Here is a 19843-nt window from a genome sequence, read left to right as displayed (position 1 = left end):
GGATTTCCTCGTGGGTTGATCCCATTTGATCAGCTCTGCTTCTGCTCACTCTCATTACGGGGACTTTTCAGGTTTGTCATACTATCTTTAGGATGCATTTATGCGCAGCGGAAGTAGGGCTAAGCAACAACTCCAGCTCCGTCACCCACAGAGCGGAGGCTGCAGTACTGCCAGCAGTGCTGGGACAATAGTTTGCCTATAAATAACATATCATTTTCACTTGAGCTTATTCAAATGACAGAGTCGTTATGTAAATGCACCGTTCCGTTAGTGCTATACATGCTAATGTTGACTGCTTGAACATTTACATAAACACAAAATGCAGCTCAAGTTGATGGCAATGCTGGGATTTAGTCATAAAGCAACGTATTGATCAGGTCAGCCTGATGATGGTTTGGCATTGAAATCGAGAGATGATCAAAATGATTAGAAATCATCCTCTGGGGGACACAGATTATCTGTAAAATCATCCAGGAAAATACCGACGAAGGCTTTTCACGGAAATCATTTGAGTCACCGCATCCATGTCATAGAAACATCTGAGGAAACGTTGGGCGGCGTCTGCAAGGCTCATGGCAACATGCGTCACGTTTGGTTTGTGATTTCATGGTATTTGCAAGTTAATCATCCTGATTGATCACACCTTCATGTCATTCTATCAATTTTCTGCCTGAAAACATTTGTGTTTGTTGCTGTTCTGGCGTGCTTTTGGGTTGTTTACTCTGCAACTTGGTTTCTGTTGTTTTTGGATTCCTTGAGAATAAATGATTTGTCTGTTTTCGGACAGCTCATCGGTTTTGGACGCTTGCCTCCAAGTTCACACTTAATGCCAATAATTCCCTGAACTTCTTTGACTTTCTTCCGCCATCTGGATTTTATGCACCAACTCTGAACTGAACCTAACACATCCTTTGGGGAACCACAAATGCCTGCCCAGATTTTATTGCAATCTATCCAATGGTTGTTGGGGAAACATTTGTCTGGTCCAAAGTGGTGAACAACAGGCTGAGCAGCCAGCACTGTTATCCTCAGAGCCCAGCCCAGAGACAAATCTTAAATGTAGAACTGTTTTTATTTACGTGTCATGGGAATATACTTTGAAACACAGATTTACTTGTCTGCTCAAATACAGCAGCATTGAAGATTTCCCTTCTTCAACACAGATACCGCTTCGTGGCTTTATTAGATTTGGCAGGATAAACCACTTATTTTTGATTGGCTTCCAGTGAGAACATTTCAAACTGTAAAGTGAGATCTTTCAAGTAAGTTTTGGCAGAATGCTGAAGTCACCCACACCATCTTCATCAATATTCAAATAAGCAATCAATTTAATTCTAATAATATGATGTAACAGTCTCTATAAGCAACTGATGCTGCTGCTATTAGCTTAGCCAAGTTATACTTTATTTGCTTTGGCATTTTGTGCAGAGTCTGCTTTGCTCTCGGTACGTGGTACCCCAAAGGGAATCCCATGAAACTGGAAAAACGGGGATCAAGAGCAGAGCCTAATAACAGCTTATCAGAATTTATGGAGTACATCAAATTATATCCCTTGAAGTTAAGCGTTCCTGACACATACAATTTGGTTGTTTGAGTTTGTTATTGTCACCAACTACACAAATAGAACATTCTGCTACACGGTTTCGTGTCACTTCCAAATATTTAGAGAAAGCATTTATCTCATCGTCATTGCACAGACCACCTTGTGTGTTTTGTACCAGATTGCTCATTTCGTTAAAGACTTGCAAGGATAGGCTAAAGCTGAGCATTAACCCACAGGTCATCGATTTGACTGCTAACTCCACTGCTGAGGACATGATCTTAACTGGCTTTCTCTAGTTAATTAATGTGACAGAAACAAGCCAGAGTTAAAAAAGCCACAAAGAAAATGTGGCCACGGTGATGAAAACGGAGTTTAGTCTTTGTTTCAGGAACGAGCACAAGAAGAGGCTTCTCTTCCTTGTGGATATTGGCGCTCGGCTCCCAAGGGATTCCTGCAGGAATCTATAAATGCATATACGCTGCAGAGTGTAGCCGCTCAGGTGAATCCTTCTCCTTCAAATATCCTCGAGCAGCAGAATCAATATCAATGTGAAGACTGATTTTCTATATGCAGAGCAAACCCTGCTTATAGATAGCAGTAGTGCTATCTAATGAGGGTAGGATAGTATTTCAAATACTCTACTGTACTCACGTCTTTCAGACAGCCAACAAAGTTGTTGCTGACTGGAGAGCCTGGCAGGTCCGCTGTGTTTATGCTGCCGCCTATGTAGAAGAGGTCATCCGAGCCCAGCATGGTGTAGTCCTCCTGAGTGTAGCCGGTGGTGGTGAGGATCCCGTCCACCAAGATTGTCACCTGGTGGAATAAGCAAGGGAGGAGGGTAAGTGGAAAGTCATAGAGAGATTTGAGTCCAACAGAAAGAACTGGCCTCATTACTTCATGCTTGATTTTGTGATTCCCACTGAGCTGGACGAAATTACAAGAACAGATTTAAAGGGTCCACTGATCTCAGATATACAGTATTAGGAAGATTGCAGGGGGGATCAGTGCACCATAAATATTCCTTTCACCCATGTGTCAACATCACAGCAACATAGATACTACAGTATAGTCGAATAATTAGAGAGTAAATACTTAAGATAGAAAGCCATGTCACTCTTTGAAACAAAAGAACAAGATTGTTCTCATATCAGTCTCATCTTTACACAGACAAAGAATACAAATTGCTGAATATGGCAATAGAAGAAGACAAATATATTGTCTGTTACCATGACAATAAGCATACAGTTAAAGTAGCATGTGAGTCTGCACCGGTGCACCAGCTCTCTTTACAATACCTCAGTAGGTGAGAAAAAGATCAAATAAAACTTGATGAAGACCTACAGCGACGCTGCGACTGCATTTCCTGTTGACGTCACAAAAGAGATCAAAAAATGACCAGGTCCACTGAAGGAGAAGAAAGGCACGTTCAAAATGACAACCAAATGTTGCAACGATCCAAGATAATTGCAATATGGAGGAAATATTAGAAAATATCAGCGCAATTCACATGAGAGGGAGAGGAGACGGCTTGAGATGCTGAAGCATAAGACAGAAATCGATATGTCAGTGAAGAGAACCCGGATGCAGGTCAGAGGCTCAGCCGTACCATAAAATTCACAACTTAGTTTTATTATATAGATGCTTAATGATCAATATAACGATCAACAGCTTTAATAGCATGTTGAGATAAAAACAAACAGGCTGTGCAGATAATAAGGGAACGTCTTCCACTCTTTGGAGACACTGAGGTAATTTGAACACCTGACTATAGATGACTATACCACTACCATATTGACCACACCCAACAGATCTACACAAACGAGAACAGTAAACCTCATCTGGCTTCCGTAAGCACTCATACAACAAACCAACAACATTTCAGGCTTTTCAAAAGCCCAGCGCACTTTTGTGAGTCTAGCTGGCATCTTGTTCGCTACGTGGCTGATCTGACATGCTGTGTTCAGATGTCAGGTCTAAAGGTTGGTCTTGGATCACCGTTCTGCTCACTGGCAGATATTGATTTCTCTCTACTACCTTGTGCTGAAACCTTAAGCATCTCAGACAGTGGCTTTAGTCAGAGGGCAATGGGGCTCGACCGTGTGTTACTGCACATCAAAAAACTTCAGAAAGCCTAAAGCCTTTCACCTCCGACAACAACATTCTCTTTCACTCCATAGCATCGAAAACATTCTTTATGAGTATTATAACATGTCACTGGATGGACACCAACAAAATATGCCTGTTTATTGTCTGTGCCTTATTCAGCATGAGCAACAAATAAATAAGAACACACCATAATAAGAATCATGCTGCATGTCTCCAGGCTGGCGCACATCTCTAGGGCTTTTTCAAAGCTGCCGATTTAAGAGAAACACTTATTTATGTTACTGTTTATTTTGCAGTGGCAAATAACGTTTGTGCACAATGGTGTGTTGTCTGCTCATTTGTGCAGCCCAGGAATAGATGAACACATCATTAAAAAGGGCCAGGAGAGCACGCAGACACCAGCCAGTTTACCCAGTAATAGGGAGAGTTCTAACCTCAAAGAGCACCAATGGATCAAACCAAATGTTTCCACATGGAGCTCACAGTTCTTCTTACCAACATGTCGGTGTGCGAACTTATCTGAGGGGAAAGCAATTTACACAGGGATCAAATGCATGACTGAAACTACAAGTGACGTTACGAGCGTCAGGCTGCTGCAGTTCTGGAAGACGGGACAAGGAAGCAGACGTGGAGGACGATGAAACTTTAGATGCAGGTTCAGATTATGCTGCTGACAAAGAGGGCTTGACGCAAAGTGTATTTATTATTAATTTAAGAAAGGAAATTCTTAAATGCATTTCACATGGCAAAGCAAGTGAGCTCACTTTGGAGAAACATGCCTAATTTATTTACTTACTGTGTAGTTCAAGGAAATGCAACAAATTATCATTTTGCTTGCCATTAAAATATTTGGACTACTTTTGCCTTCAGGAAGCCTCTTTCCATGCAGTTTCAATGTTGCATTAGAAATGATCCGCAGGGACTTTGTTGCACTCGGTAGTGTGATTTTTTTTAATCCTCAGCTAAGGTGTGAATATTGCACGGCAAAGCAGCTCAAAGGTTTTCTTTGTGTTAAAAAAATAAGTAAGAACCAAAGACACTGGTCTATAGGGGGTGCATCGGCAAGTCCTTGACAAAGTTCACCGAAAAAAAGAGAAAGAAATATAAAAATATGAATGAATATTCATTTTCTTGGCTGTGACAGTGGATAGAATCGTAACACATGCATGTTGATAAAGCTTGCCATCACACTGTGTGATAGCACAATATCAGCTTCCACCAATAGGAGTCTTTCATTATCAACAAAGCAAAACATTGATTCTAGCCATTGCATATGAAAGTGCATAATTCCCTGGGTTTGAATATTGTGAGAAGGGATACAACGAAACAAAACATATTAGCATCTCCAACAACTGTAACAGCCCATAATAGCACTTTTGAGTCAACCGGAAATATTTTCAAAACTACATACATGGCAAAAATAAATAAAAAATGCTCAATTAGAATTGACCAAGTCATCCTCCAAAATTTGAAAGATTTTAAAAGATGCTATAACCCAACAGAATGGGTCATTAATTATCTGTGGGGAAGATGAGCCCGTCTCCCTGTATGATGGCCACTAATTGTAGAATAACGGCAGCCACAGAGGTTCTGCCAGCAGGGTAACAATTTAATGCAGACGACACATCCTGACAGTCTATAAATTAGTTGGGGGAATTCAGAACTGTGATTTGTCCAGTGCACCAAACTAATGAACTTGGAACATTTGGGCAGGGTTGGGCTCAGCGGGAGTACAGCACAGTGCAGAATCAGACACATGCAATGGCTGTATTCATTATGTAAAAAAGCTCAACGCCCCATGACCTCTTTGATGGTGCTGCAAGGCTACGATGGTATAAAGCATTAATTATTCTGTTTAGGGCCGAACTGAAGAGCCCAATACACATACTGGGTGGATAATGTTGTATGAATATAGGCCTCCTTTCTGTGAGGTAAAAATACCTGCACAGTAATCTTGTGGGTCCAGAGGAAAAATAAGATTCCTGATTATAAAAGAAATTATATTTGCCCTAAATTAGAAAAAAAAGAAAAAAAAATGAATTCATAAAGGACAGAAATAGTAAAAATTCAAAAGAACTACAGATTAAGAGTTTCATGTATGTTAACTATAATTACATAATTATAATAATTGAAACACATAATTATTATCATAACGACAAGCATCGTTTTAGATCTTTCTTGCTTTCTACTCCAATTACAGCTAAAAAAGAATCTACACGTTTTGCAAAAAAATGTACTTTCCCATTTCTCTGAGCGCCAAGCATGGCAGCCGCCCACAGAACACGTACGCTCACCTGCCGGCGGTTGCGTGTGACCCGAACATCATGCCACAAATTGTCGTTGAACTTCCCACCGGCCGGTTCCACCAAGGCCTCGAACGCTCCAGAGCCCAGGTTGATGACCAGCCACAGAGCTCCGTTCCTCAGAGACAGGTTGACGTAGTCAGCTGATCTACCCGTGTGAAGCAGGAGGCCGTTCCTCTGACGGGTGCGGAAGGACAGAGTGATCTCATCCATACTGCTCTGAATGGGAGTGTGGGACAGGTTGTAGCTGAAGAACTCATTGCCTCTGAATGTGGCCACTGACTCCTCTTGGCCTAAGAGGGGAGGAGAAATATATTAGATAATCACTCCAGCCATTAATGCTTTGCTCTTCTGCTTCACAGTACTTTATGTGCACCACTTTGACTCACTGTGTAGCTACCGGTATATAGGACTCTCTGAGGCTATTCTACTTATCGGTAACAAATTCCAGGTAAGTTCCAAACAGTGATAAACATTTAGAAGAACGGTCTGTGAAAGCAAAGCCTGACGCTTCTCCCAAATCTCTCCCACAGATCGCCATGACGCCACGAGTGACACACTGGGCATTATATCCCATTATTACCATGAACATGCGCAGAGAGATTTATTTTGAGTACGATGCACAAACACTACTGCTACTTCTCACAAGCACACAAGAGCTTGACTGAAAATAGTGCCCCAGAAAATGAACAATTTCTTCCTATGAATTAGAACATTTTAAAGATTTAATATGAAATATAGCACAACATTATAGCTTTGACTTATTTATTAACAAGGACAGTTTCTAACACTGCCTTATTCTGATTCAAATGTCAAAATGAATATGTCAGGCTTTCCTAGACATCGAATTCAGAACTCAGTGTGTTAATTATACAGTAAATCCATTTTTTTTTGGAGTCGCAGTAAAAGATCTAACACTTTATGCACACAAAAGACTACTTTAGTAAGCATTTGTGATTGGTGGAGCTCATCCATCCACCTTATGGGTGTATCCCATCAAGATGCGGATTTAACAACTTGATTACTGCACAGGTGTGCCGAGGAATGGTCACAATAAAAGGCCACTCTAAATTGTGCTGTTTTATTGCACAATACACAACATAACATCACAGATGTTGAGTTTCAAAGGAGTGTGTAATGTTGACTGCAGGGATTTGCACCAGCCCTAACCCAAACGATCGTGCATCTACAAAATGCATTCACAGCTGTAGAGCACATGTAACCATGCCAACCCAGGACTGCCAGACCTCTGCTGAATTAACCGGGAGTCAGGTATATTCTGTTGTTGGCAACTTGATGCACAAAAACACTGTGACAAAATCCCAACGGCCACAGGACCAACATTCAACGGGCCAATATCAACAACCTCACTCCGTGTGAAGAAATGATTTACACGGGGACTGTGAGGTAAATGATGGCGACACTTGATACCAAAGTGCTCTATCTGGTTCTGCTCTCGACATGAGAGATCGAAATTGCAGCACCTGATGGAGGGCTTTTTTTCAAGAGAAGCCTGTTATTGTGAGCAACAAAGCCCACCTGAACAATAATGACGCCGCTCGGCGCTCGATGAGCTCCTTAATAAACCCCTCCTGTTAAATGGATCAAGGCCATCAATCTATGTTGACGAATGATGGGGAATTAGCCCTCTATACATTTATGGAATTATGGATCATAAAAATACTTCCAAACATTTCACTTCACTCAGTCATTATGAATACATGCTACGGTACTACTACTGTGCTTTCGGCCTGTCCCCTGAGGGGTCGCCCCAGCAAACCAACCATCTCCACTTGGAATGGAATGGAATAATCAAATACACTTTTCTCGTTAATTAATGGTTGTAACTTAACCCCAGGCATACTATTAACTGGGTCAAAGTGTAGTTGCTTAACTCACGAATGGGACCCGTGTCCTCCAGGATAAAACGCAAGCTTCTGGAGCTTGTTTGTAAGTTACAGCCTTGAAGCCACTGGGCAAGCTGTTTCAAGCCAGAGCGATAAGCTGTCCCTTAAGCTTCTGCTGGCTTGTACAGTAAATGGCTGCTCCTGAACTCCGGGGCCAAATGAAGCCAGCAGGATCAGCGGTCCCCGTAGTGTCTATTGTTCGAGCTTAGTTACTCAACCGCTGAACAGACAGTTACTCGTTAGGCGTTTACCGCTGATCCGAAATGAGAAGTTCGGCATTACAGTGATGCTGTAGGTGAAATGTAGATCAAGGTGCCGACATTGTGAGAATCCAAGCAAATTGAGCAACTTAGAAAGGGTTGAGAAGACAATTAATGGACACCGACGGTATTGTGGCTTAATTTAGAAAAGCATTAGTGCTTACATGTTGGGTTGCTATCCCCACAGGCTCGGCTGCCAATTAATATAACATCCAAGAACATTTGTCTCATGACTCCTTTTCATAAGAGGATAAACAATATATCTGGTTCACAGCCTGCACTAGCCTGTCTGCCATTTCCATAATGAAAACCATAACAGCGGATGATCCTGAAGCTCGCTTGAAGGCCTCAAAGGGATCATTGGAAGCCAGCAGGTCACATTATCATCATGGTTTGGGCCACAGTCCACAGCAACGTTTACGAGCTTGTGAAAAGTGACAGGTTTACTCTGACTCAACGACATCTTTGGCACCAACTCAACGATATACCATCAGCGTCTCTGTCTGTCTGTACGCCACCCGGGAGCCGTTTAATACCTCATATTGAAACGTTTCTGATTGAGACGTTTACATCGGGGGCTGAGAACTCTCACAGGGCTGATGTTGGGCAGCACCAACCTCTCCTCATTTAATGGTTTCATACCATAAAAGGTCCCTGTAATGTCAGGATACAAAACTGGAGAGTCCTTGGAATGCTACTCACGGTCAATCTAAAGAGCTTCAAAATATGGAAGAAGCTTCAACATGGATGCCATTTGACCATTAGTCAAGTTACATAGCAGATCAAACACTGGAGGAAGATGTTATTGCATCAGATGGGAACAGATGATCTATTGCTACCTCCCATTAGCACACCTGTTCCTCCCTCTCTCTCTCTCTCACCATTACACCGTGCAGTAGTTGCTGCACCAACGTGAAAAATACCAACATGTGGATTGCTCAACAACATTATGCATTACAGCTGATTCATTTCAAAGTGGTGAAAAAGCCCAGGGCACTGATGGCATATGCACTGACTTCATCTCCTGCTCGGGGGTGGGAATTACGCATGTCAGATAGCTGCAGCAAATCCTAAAGGTGGTCAGGCAATGTCTGCATTTGCAGCGGTTTAATACCGGTCTGGATTATATATGCAAGCAGACTCCCCTAAGTCTGCATAAAACGTGTTTGATTTATATTGATCTCTTCCAAGATGCAGCGATATATTTACTTGTTAAAACTCTGTAATGGCATAGAGTAGAGTTCTTACTTCTCCAATACACACTGTCAAAATGGCCCCAAAATAGTTTTCATCACAATAATGCCAGGAATCCACCCCTGTATCCAGATCTACTCCAACATGTAAAACATTCATCACTAAATGCCCACCAACTCTTGAAAGGTTTCATGAAAGTCCATTATGTATTCCTGCAAACAGACAAACAAGCCAAACTGATCATTATGGCCGAGCTAACAAAAAAAAACATGTTTAACAGAAGCACTATGATTCTCTGACAGCCTGTTAAAACAGAACAGTTGGTTTGCTATGAGGCAGTTGCAGTTTAGCTACGGTTGGTTAAACACTAACTTCACACCTTAATGAGGAAAATCACTACTGAGTAAACTGGAAGGTTCACAACCCAAATCTGCAGGACTGACATGTGCCACTTTATTAAGTCTTGCTATGGGTCTAAGCTTGTTCCTCTTGATCGGGAGGAGCTGCAGCTCTCCTCTTCACCCTGAGCTCACCCATCCTGCAGGTTTTTGGCTACTTTCATTCACTGCTTTATATATTTTTATATTAATGAGACACGAGTCTCTACGATCATACTCGTCACTTCTCAGAAAACTGTGCCAAAGCTGCTGGAGACGCAGCAGCAACTACTCCTTTAGGCATACACTGCGGGGAGTTGCGTTGCTTTGCAGACAATATTTCTTTGTGATTTTAATTAATTTCAGTCACAGATAAAGGCAGCTGAAATGAGCTTCCTCTAGGGTGGTGGTCCATGTAGAGTCGCTGCTCCTTATGAGGAGCCAGCTTGTTGGACATGCGGTGATACTGCCTTCTGTGCAACTGCAGCAGCGTCTACCCGACCGAAATTCACGTTTTACTATGAAATGCTGAATGATAAAGAGATTGATCACTGATTCAGTGAAACCAGTTTTTGACTGACCTCTCATTTAAATTTGTCATGGTCTCCAAAACACTGTTTTTCCTTGTCTTGCAGTGTGGGCGTGGCCGCTGGAGAGTTGGCTGGAGACACACCTGCCAGTCATCTGTCTATTAGAAATGCTTGTTATGTAAACCCTGCTGATGCTCCAGCGCCAGATTATTGTGTGTTACTCTGTGTTAATTTGCTCCAGCGTGTTTAGAGCTCCTCTCTACTGCGGCTGTGAATTGTGATCCCCCCCTCCCGGCTGTAGTGTTATATTTAGGATTTTGTTTGGCTGCATTTTCTGTTTTTGGTTATGAGGACCTCAGCCAGCCCGAGTCTTAGTTGTAGTAGTTAGTGTGGTTTTGGTTTTTATATGTCTATTTTTGTACTTGCGTTGTGCAGTATTTAGTAAAGTGTGTTTGTTGAACTTTTACTCCTGCCTCTGTCTCTGCATTCTGGAGTCCACGAGCTTGATCATCGCATCCCGTGATAAAATTGACCCACCGCGTGACCTGTTATTGTGAATAGCAAAATTAATGGGAAAAATGCACGAAATTCCAAGCCACAGTGCAACACAAGGATCATGCCTGAATTCGTGGTACTTTTTTTTTGGTGTTTGTAGAAAATAATTGTTTTATACTTGAAAGGTATTTCTTATTTGTTTCTGAAACATGATCTTTTAGTAGCCTGATGCTTTTGCTGATGGTGTTTTTTAACACTGTTTGTTAGAGAATCCTTTTGTACTCATTTTTTAAAGTTTGGAAAAAGATAATTAATTCTATATAAGAGCGTTTCATCTGTAGAGTAGATCTGATTTGAAATATGGAGTGGCAAAATAAACGCAGATGAAATCAGACTGCTGTCTCGATACTCCCATACTGATGTTGCTACTGGCAACCGCTGTGCTTGGAGCTTAACATTTTTATCTTCAATGCCCAATTTATTACAGACTATTTCTTATTACTGATGCATGAAATGGATTGGATATAGCCTTTATAAAGAAATCAAATTAAATAGATATATAATTAAATAAGCTGCATTATTATACGACAGCAGAGAATATTAGCCATTTCTGAGGCAGTGGCAGCATGCATCATCTCCGTACCCATCAATAAAAGGAGGGTCTTTAAATAAATATATTTTTATATTATTGTTGGGCTTATTAAAGACCGATCGCTAAACTACATGAGCAAATTTGGCTCAAAGCAAGTAACCAAAGAATACGGACTTTAGTCTCCGATGTCATTTATAGCACTGAGAAAATACTGTTATCACACTGAAGTGTTCACTTAACCCTGTAAATAACCTCAATATTAGAGTTATCAGTTCGACAAGAGAAGATATATGAGAACAGCAAACACCCTATCACACACCATCGTCACTAAGTGAGGTTCAACAGGGAAGAGTAACATTTTAGATGACATGCATGGCTGTCTATATATCCCCTAGGAAGCATATCATTATAGCATTTATTGTGATGGAACACTTAATTACTTATACCATTCAGCAGGAATGAAGGAGATACAACAGCAACCAAAAAGCCATCGTTTAGTGGGTAAGATCAGCGGAACGCCACACAGGATGTTGTGGCATAAAGACAAAAAGAGAATGTGTTATTTTCTCAACATTATATTATTCGCTGAAGAGGAAAGCGAGGACTTGAGCTGTGTATTATTCTGTCAGAGTGGGGTCAGCAAAGGCAAGTCTCTGTGTTTGGAGACCACGCTGATTACCATGGAGACAGGATGGAGCTTTCAATCGTACAACACATGCCAAAAGAGTAAATGCAAAATACTTCTAGTCAAAGCTACACATGCTGTTTATTTAATTTCCCCTGCGTAGCATTAATGTGTTTTTTTTATAATAATACACTGCATTAATGCTTTTTCTCCAATGTTTCACACCAATGAGTTGCTTTATTCAGATATCAATCAGCTTCCACTTCTTGTGTACTCCTCCTATGTAAAAGTACTGCTTCCATCACTAATTTGAAATGTTTTTCCATGAGTGTGTGCCTACAGTATTTTCAACACATTTCTACTAACTACTGCAATGCAGGAAATGTTATTTGCAACCCAGAAATAATCTTGTAACTTTAGGAAAGACAAGATTCTGTCATGAAAAAAAAAAACAGCCTTCAAAATGCAAAATGCATATAAAGTTATCGGTGTGACACCTTTGGCATGAGATTCATCTTCTCGTAAACCATTTTACCTTTGAAAACACCATTAAACCAAACTGGAGATGTGATGAGCATAGATTAATTACCTTGGCGAAAAACTGCAGAGGTCAATGGTGAAGTTCCAGTAGCTCAGTCAGTGGTCAGGACAAGGGTTTGACGGACAAGAATTGAGTGAATAGTGAGCATAACATGACAGGAAGAAATAAAACGAATAGGCAAATATATACATGAAAAAACAGGAGAGGAGATATTAGTGCAGCACAGTTAACTGAGATGATTTCAGGGGAAGGGGAAATGTTGTGATAAGATGGCTGGGAAAGAAAAGCAAACCGATAGACCCCATACCTTGGCGGTTTAACATCAGGTGCGCCAGACCTTGAGGGAAAAAACAGAAAAAAGGATACGAAAACAGGAAGTTCATAAAGAGGCTTGGGAGAACAAAACCATTGTCACAATGTTGGACTGCAGTTTGTGACAGACATCCTGGGAAAGTTTCGGATGTCGGAGTTCAAAATAAAATATAAAAGGGGAACTCAAACCCCAAAAAAAAAGACAAACGTCTCGGGGGAGGCGTGGGAAGGCAAGGAGAGAAAAAACCATCTTGATTGGTACAACCCTTACGGGTAGTTGCTCACACAGATGCTTTTTTCTAAATGGAACACACACTATATGTTTACTGGATGCAAAGCGTGTTAGCGATGTATCACACAGACATTAATCCTGCAGTGACCTCATATAATAGTAGCGCTGCTGCTCGGATATAAGACAGGGCTCTGTAGGCATTCTCATGAGAATGAAAGCGGTCAATCCAGAGGCGCCTATACGACCCTCTATAGGACAAGGATCTATACTTGGGCTGGGAATTTCACCATTCTTTATCCACTAAATCGCAGCAACCTTCACTCATCTTGACAGAGGATTGACTATATAGTGGAGCTCAATGGGTTTAGAGCTTCAGTGCTGATGCAGTGACATAAAATACGTCATGTAACAGATTAGGCAGCCAATAAGAATCTGCCACACCTATCCATTTTATTCTAATGGGCTGCAACCAGATGTTGACCTGCATTAAAGCCTCATCATAGAGCAGGACCGCAAATAAGACAGGCAGAGCTTTTCAGTATTCTCTGACGCTTTTATTAGCGACATAAAGAAAAGCGACGGTAAAACAAGCCGTAACTCTGAGAAGGCAAACTCGAAACACACTGCAACCTATTAATCACCTGGCATTGCCGAGCAGGTGACGGCGTGTAAAATTCCAGCTGGTCAGACTGCGGCATGAAAGCCAAGTTTGCTTTCAATCTGTCTGCACCACCAGCACGAGTCTCTCGCTTCCGTGCACAAAGCGAAAGGGACAAATATATCAGTAGGCCAGCCAGAAATGACATGCCATTCCTCACCTGCTCCCCTTGCCTAAAATAAAAAAAGGGATGGGAATGACACAATGCAAACACTGCTGAGCAAGAGGCACGCCGTGCCTGCCAACACAAACAGCTCTCAGTGCATCAGCACTCCACATTCCACACAGCCTTCCCAGTTCAGTCATCGGGCAAAATACTACTAAGGGGCAGACCGCTTGTACAAATCTAACACACGTTCCACTGAGCAAAGCTGTTCATGTTGCTCCTCTTGGTGTGAAAAGGACATGATCACTCCTGGAAGGGGGTCCTTGCTTTCCAACATGGGATTGCACGGACCAGTGACTAAGCCTCTGCTCAGACTGCTTCAAGCCTGTCAGCATCCGCCCCTGTTATGGCCATGCATGCAAAATGGAAAACGCATGCCTCTACACGCAAGGCGTAAACGGTGCGTCGTCCCCTTCATTTACCACTGTCTGGAAAAACTGACTCTTCCTGACCTCTTCTCCGTGTTTCTGAATCTCGTGCCCATACATCTGCTGCTACACGAGAGAAAGCGCATCTATCAGATGCCAAAAGCAACAGGGGGCTAAAAGAGATGCTCGTTCACCATTGCCATCCAGAGACAATTCCAGCTGCGTCACACTAGAAACCATCGCTAGTCCGGGACAGCAAGGGAGAATAGCTGGTGAAATCCCCAGCCGTTTTTCTTTTGCTCATGAGTGGCAGTGCAGAGGAAGACTTTCAATTATCCATCTAAAAGAATGAAGCACACACAAACCCAGAGGCCGTCGCTTCAACAAGCGCGGCATGCCCGGTGCAACCGTGCTGATTTCTGTGGCCACGCAGACAGTGACCTTGACCCAAGGAATTCACAGCCTATGATGACGCCACACATTTCTGATTTCAGGAAAACTGACCCACATGTCTGACAAATGCATCCAAGACTAACAAAGACTGATGCCGACCCAAACTGGGCAGCACTGCTGTAGCCAAGAAAAGGATCTTTGAATTTTTGGTAATTCAAGGAGTTGGAGAAAAGCGGATGAAGAGCGGTGGTGTTGCTGCAGCATCGGAGCAGCCGCCCACTGGACTTGCTCCTCGCACCGGGATAAGTAATACATCCAAATCTCTCTCTGCGGGAATGCAGCGATAACAAGGCCTCGAGAGAGAGAGGGTCCCATAAGAAGGGATTGGCTAGTTGGAAACAAACCTACCAGTAATCTACAAGCTATTTTTTTTAATCTTAAATTACAATCATCCTTAAAAAAAAAAAGTACGTGCAGCAAATGGAGTCCATTTCTTAAAATATTAGCATACCATTTTAAGGGCCCTTTTGACTTTGTCTGTAAAAGGAATAGCAGCTCTGTATTATTATTTTTTTAACTCCATGAATACGGTAGCTTGCAGCTCTATTCAGCTGTGGTTGGAGTGCCCACATTGTCGAGTTCATCTTGTGGATGTGATGAGTTAATGATCGTTTTATCATTTAACAGCAGAGTTCGGTCTGCCCGGGGATGTCTTTTCCATCCACACCTGCTCTCCTTGAGTAAAGCCATGATAGAATCAAACATCAGAGCACGCAGTGGTGCTGGTTAGAGGTTTGAACACGGAGTCCTGTATGAGTCAGCTGGGATTTAGCCACCAGGAAATGAAGGCAGTAACAATGATAATATTCTTGGAGACTGTTGCCGCGCCAGCACAATATAAATTACTTTTACAAATTAAATAATCTTTATTTATTTATTTTCATTGCGAATAAACACTGCTGCAAAGAGGAGGGACGATATGTGTCAAGGCTTATATTGACAGGCACATGTTTCCTTGGAATGTATTATTTTGCTTTTAACAAGCAATATTTCTGAACCTTTGAAGGAAACATTCCATAAATATCAGGATCATTTATATTATGGTAAAAAAAAAAAAAAAAGGAAACATTTCAAGCATCTCAATTTCATTTTTTCTTTTTTTTTTGCCTATGACAGTGTGAACTTTTGGGATTACTTTAATGGTAAAACATGGCAGTCTAATGAACTTTACTTATAAAAGAAATATGGTAAAAATGAAAATGCTGTCTTTATTACAGTCAGTCAGTGAGTAATGCGAATGACTGACAGAGCCATTGCATGGAGTCTGATAATGATAATATTGGACCAAGGTCACTGCTGCTGAGGGATTCAAGCCCGCCCGGAACAGTTGTGACCTTTCATCGAGGCTTTTTAAGCTTCCTTTCTCAGCCCTGTCATTAATGCAGCGTACCTACATCTGGATTTTCTTAGCTGTGTGAGGTTTCCAATATGTTTCGAGTGATTCTATTCTGCATCTGCCTTATCTCTCATTCACAGACCCGTTTTTTTTTTGTTTGTTTGTTTGTTCACAAAAGGAGCCTGCACTCCTTCGGCATTAGAGCATGCTTTTGTCCACACAGATCGATGCAGAACCACGTAGTGCGTTACGTGGATGAACAAGTCAGAGGACTCACCTGCTGTGAAAAAGGCTTTCACTGTCTCAAAGCTCTTCCCCAAACAAATAGCGATAATTCCTGCACCATTTAAAATCCACACAGCCAAAACCAAATGCAGCATATGGGTTACCATCTTTTGCCACATCTGGGGTAAGGTGGTGCTTTAGATATAGATTCGTCTAGTTCTGTTGATGCAGGGACAAAGGCTTCCTGTTGGGGAGCACATGTACTGCAGTAGTTTGCTGTACATGTGCAGTTGCTGTTGTTGTTTTCGTGCGTTCTGTGTTTGGGAATCATCTCCACATCCATCAAAATCAAAAAAACGGCTGGTCTCTCTTTGCAGCATGTCATTTAATAATACTGTTTTTTGTTTTTTTCAAAAAAGTGCTGAGATGAAACTTGAATAAAAATATGCCCAAAGCATACAACTAGACACCACACTCGCAAGGTAGGACATGTAAGTAGGTTTATCCACACCAACTAATGCTTTGTGTACCAGAGTTTGTCACTGTTCATGAAGAAAAGAGCATTTTGCAATCTTCAGTGTATTTATTTTGGCAAATGTCAGCGTCGGATGCGGGATTTTAGAGTGCAGGTACATGCTCGGTCTGTACATTTTGAGACAGCAACAGTGATTTATAATGTGCAGGGGCTGAGTGCACCTTCCACCGGTCTCCAGAGCCTGATGGCTGCCCTTTCACCAGAAACAGCCGTCCTTCAGGAGGAGACGGATGCCTAGCTCTCGTGCCGACTGAACAAATTACCATCCTTACTTTCAGTCGTGATTTTCACATTCAGTTTGTGCATCTCATTAGAAAACAATCTCATCTCCTTTAACTGTGGTCAGTTGAAATGAAGCTACAACGAAGGAAACATCTCTTTCCCCTCCAAAGGTTGTTTGTCCCCTTTTTAAGAAAATAAAGCTGAAAGTAATGCCATCACACAAATAAGATGACAATTTGATGAATGTCAAGGCTTCAATATAATTTCCTTTGTCATTTTATACCAGAGGATTTATGCCATCATTTCTCCACATATTGAACTTTGAGCAAAATGTCATATGAGGGCGTAATCACTGAATAAACCCTGACATCATAATAAAATACAGAAACTAGAAAAAATAAAGCAAAGCATGTCTGTGCAATGTCTTTCTCTGTGGTGCACGATATGGATGTTCCATTTTGCAGAACTCTGGAGTCACCTTGAGCACCCTGTTTATCTGCACATATAATGAGCATTCTTCACGTTAAGCGTTTTATTCTGCATTGACCTTGTGACCGATGACAGCATATCTTTACAGCTTAATTTGTTGGATGTCAGAACTGCAGTCCAAACAGACAATAACCTGATAATAAGCGAACACACTCTCATACACGGACGCTGTGGAAATCGCCTTTTGCAGGTAAGGCCGTCACGCACAGCAAATTCTGCTCGTTATTATTCTCTATATATAATGCATTGTCTTACCTTCTACTTCTCTCTGGACAGCTGCTGAGAAGAACAGAGGGAAAAACAGGTGCATTTAGAATGTTGGGCACGGTATATGAAATATTAAATGATTCTCATTCCAGCAGCTTCATCTCAATAAATACAGATGGTTGATATTTTATTTTGTCGATTAGAATGGATCTAACTAACTAAGTTTATCTGAGACGTACATTTACAGAGACAGTCAACTGTTTTCTGGGTTTTTTCCTGTTTTCTAGCAATCAGATGGAAAAAAAATATGAAGCATGCTGAAATTCAAAAGTTATATTCACTCTAATAACCAATCTAATATGATGAGCACCGATATTCTGGAAGAAGGAATACAATTGTTCTCGGCAAGTGGAAAATGTCTGAACCACAATTTTCTGTTTTCATTCTCTTATAATTAATAATGACTTTTGGAACTCACTCAAAATGTTCTGTCCTGAATTTTCAGAATAAAGAACCCCCCCCCCCAGCGAGTGAAGTGTCCCAGAATTGAAAGCGCACCATCATCGCCGGCATTAGGAAGCCATTATCCTCGACTGAATTATGTGTGAAAATAATTTCTGAGGACTCACACATCCAGGCGGTCCTTTAAAGCACTGCTGCATTGCCTGATTTACGTTGAATGTTTTCTTGATTATTCTCTTTGCCTATATGTTTGTTAGCTCATATACAGAAAGGGATATCAAAAAGATTTTCTACCATTTAGAAGCTAAGGATGCCGAGATTTATCAGCAGCCAAAGTACATTAGTGTAGCAAAAGAAGCCATTTGGTAAACAAATTAGAAACCATAACACACCAATCCATGAAAACAATATAATATATGAAAGTAATATGGCATGTGTCCATCACAAAGGTCAAAACCCCTTTTACCCCTTAGAAAGTGACATTTTTGCTACAAAAGGAGGGCGGGGTTCGTCTCACCTTCATGGCAGTACCTTCCCTTGTGGCTGGAGTTGAAACAGTCGCAGACGATCTCTCCTTGGCTGACGGAGCACAGGCCTTTGTTGCTGCAAGGAGAGTCCGTGGCGCATATATACTCCAGATCACTATGAACGGCTTGGCCATCCAACAGCACTGGTAGCGCCTCCCCCAGTTTCAAATTGGCTATAAAGCCCTGGAACGGTGGCTCATATTTAACAGTGCTGGACGTCAGGGCAGAGAGACGGACGTCGGGCGAGATCCCCCCCACGTAAAGGTCGCTCGCCACCGCCATCTCTTTCCTTTTGGACTTCACCTCGGCCACTTTTTCCTCATTGTCCACCACCAGCCTCGTCTCTCTGTAATTGCGGGAGAGGAGGACTCTGTGCCAGCGCTGGTCGCTGACGCGCGTCTCCGTGTGCACAGAAGCCGGTTCGGCACAATGAATGGTGAAGCGCATCTGGAGCCTCCCATCGGCAACTAGAAGCTCCAGGAAGTCACAGTTCCCTCCATCATCCAGATAGAGCACCAGGGCTTTGCTGACATTTGCTTTCAGAATAAAGCTGAGCTCGCCTGTGGCTTTGGCGTCCCACTGGCCATAGCGTGTCCACTGACCCGGGACCCCCTCATATTCCAAAGCTATTCCTGTTAGCACCAGCCAGGCTAACAACAGTAACCAGGAAACCTTGCCCTCACACCTGCCCATGATGGTTACAGTCCACAAGTGAAGTCGCCCTGCGCTCTAATTTATACAACTCCAAAGAGCCGTGCAGAGGAAAGTGAAATATTTTTATCCACCCAAAATTTGAACAATCTTCAGGTAAACTGTTTTCTTTTTTAGCCTTGGATGCCTAGCCTTTTAATTCTTTTTGCCATCTCTCCATTGGCCACATGTGACAGCGTGAGCAAATGAGGCACTTTTCAGAATAGTTTGCATCTACTTTGCATCAGCTGAGAAAGAGAACACGTAACACGAGTGATCCACAATGCTTGTGTGCTTCCTCGCCTTCGCCATCCAGTGTCTTGGCCTCCATCCAGCACTGTTCCTGTCAGTTCCCCATGGGGTTAGCGAGGCATGCAGCTTGGGTACAGCCACCGTTCTTCTCAGCCGCCCAACATCCTAAGACATAGAAGAAGAACGTGAGATGAAGAGTCCCAAAGTGGACTCAGGACTGATGACTGATTAATTAC

At 42.1% G+C, this 19843-nt stretch overlaps 1 protein-coding gene across 1 annotated transcript in view; it reads right to left on the bottom strand.

The window, feature by feature from the left end:
• The window catches only part of nrxn2a (neurexin 2a), a 59397-nt gene extending 40039 nt beyond the window's left edge, over positions 1-19358 (bottom strand). Inside the window, exons 1-6 of the mRNA XM_068744848.1 lie at positions 18656-19358; positions 17725-17745; positions 12781-12810; positions 12522-12533; positions 5944-6245; positions 2195-2356 (exon numbers count right to left, since the gene is read on the bottom strand). Coding sequence (XP_068600949.1) covers positions 2195-2356; positions 5944-6245; positions 12522-12533; positions 12781-12810; positions 17725-17745; positions 18656-19358 — 1230 coding nt within the window. The remainder of the gene's footprint in view (positions 1-2194; positions 2357-5943; positions 6246-12521; positions 12534-12780; positions 12811-17724; positions 17746-18655) is intronic.
• Between the last annotated feature and the right edge of the window lie 485 nt (positions 19359-19843).

This window comes from Brachionichthys hirsutus, chromosome 10, assembly GCF_040956055.1.
Source record: "Brachionichthys hirsutus isolate HB-005 chromosome 10, CSIRO-AGI_Bhir_v1, whole genome shotgun sequence".
Classification (NCBI taxonomy): Eukaryota; Metazoa; Chordata; class Actinopteri; order Lophiiformes; family Brachionichthyidae; genus Brachionichthys; species Brachionichthys hirsutus.
This window is presented reverse-complemented; position numbering and strand designations above follow the sequence as displayed.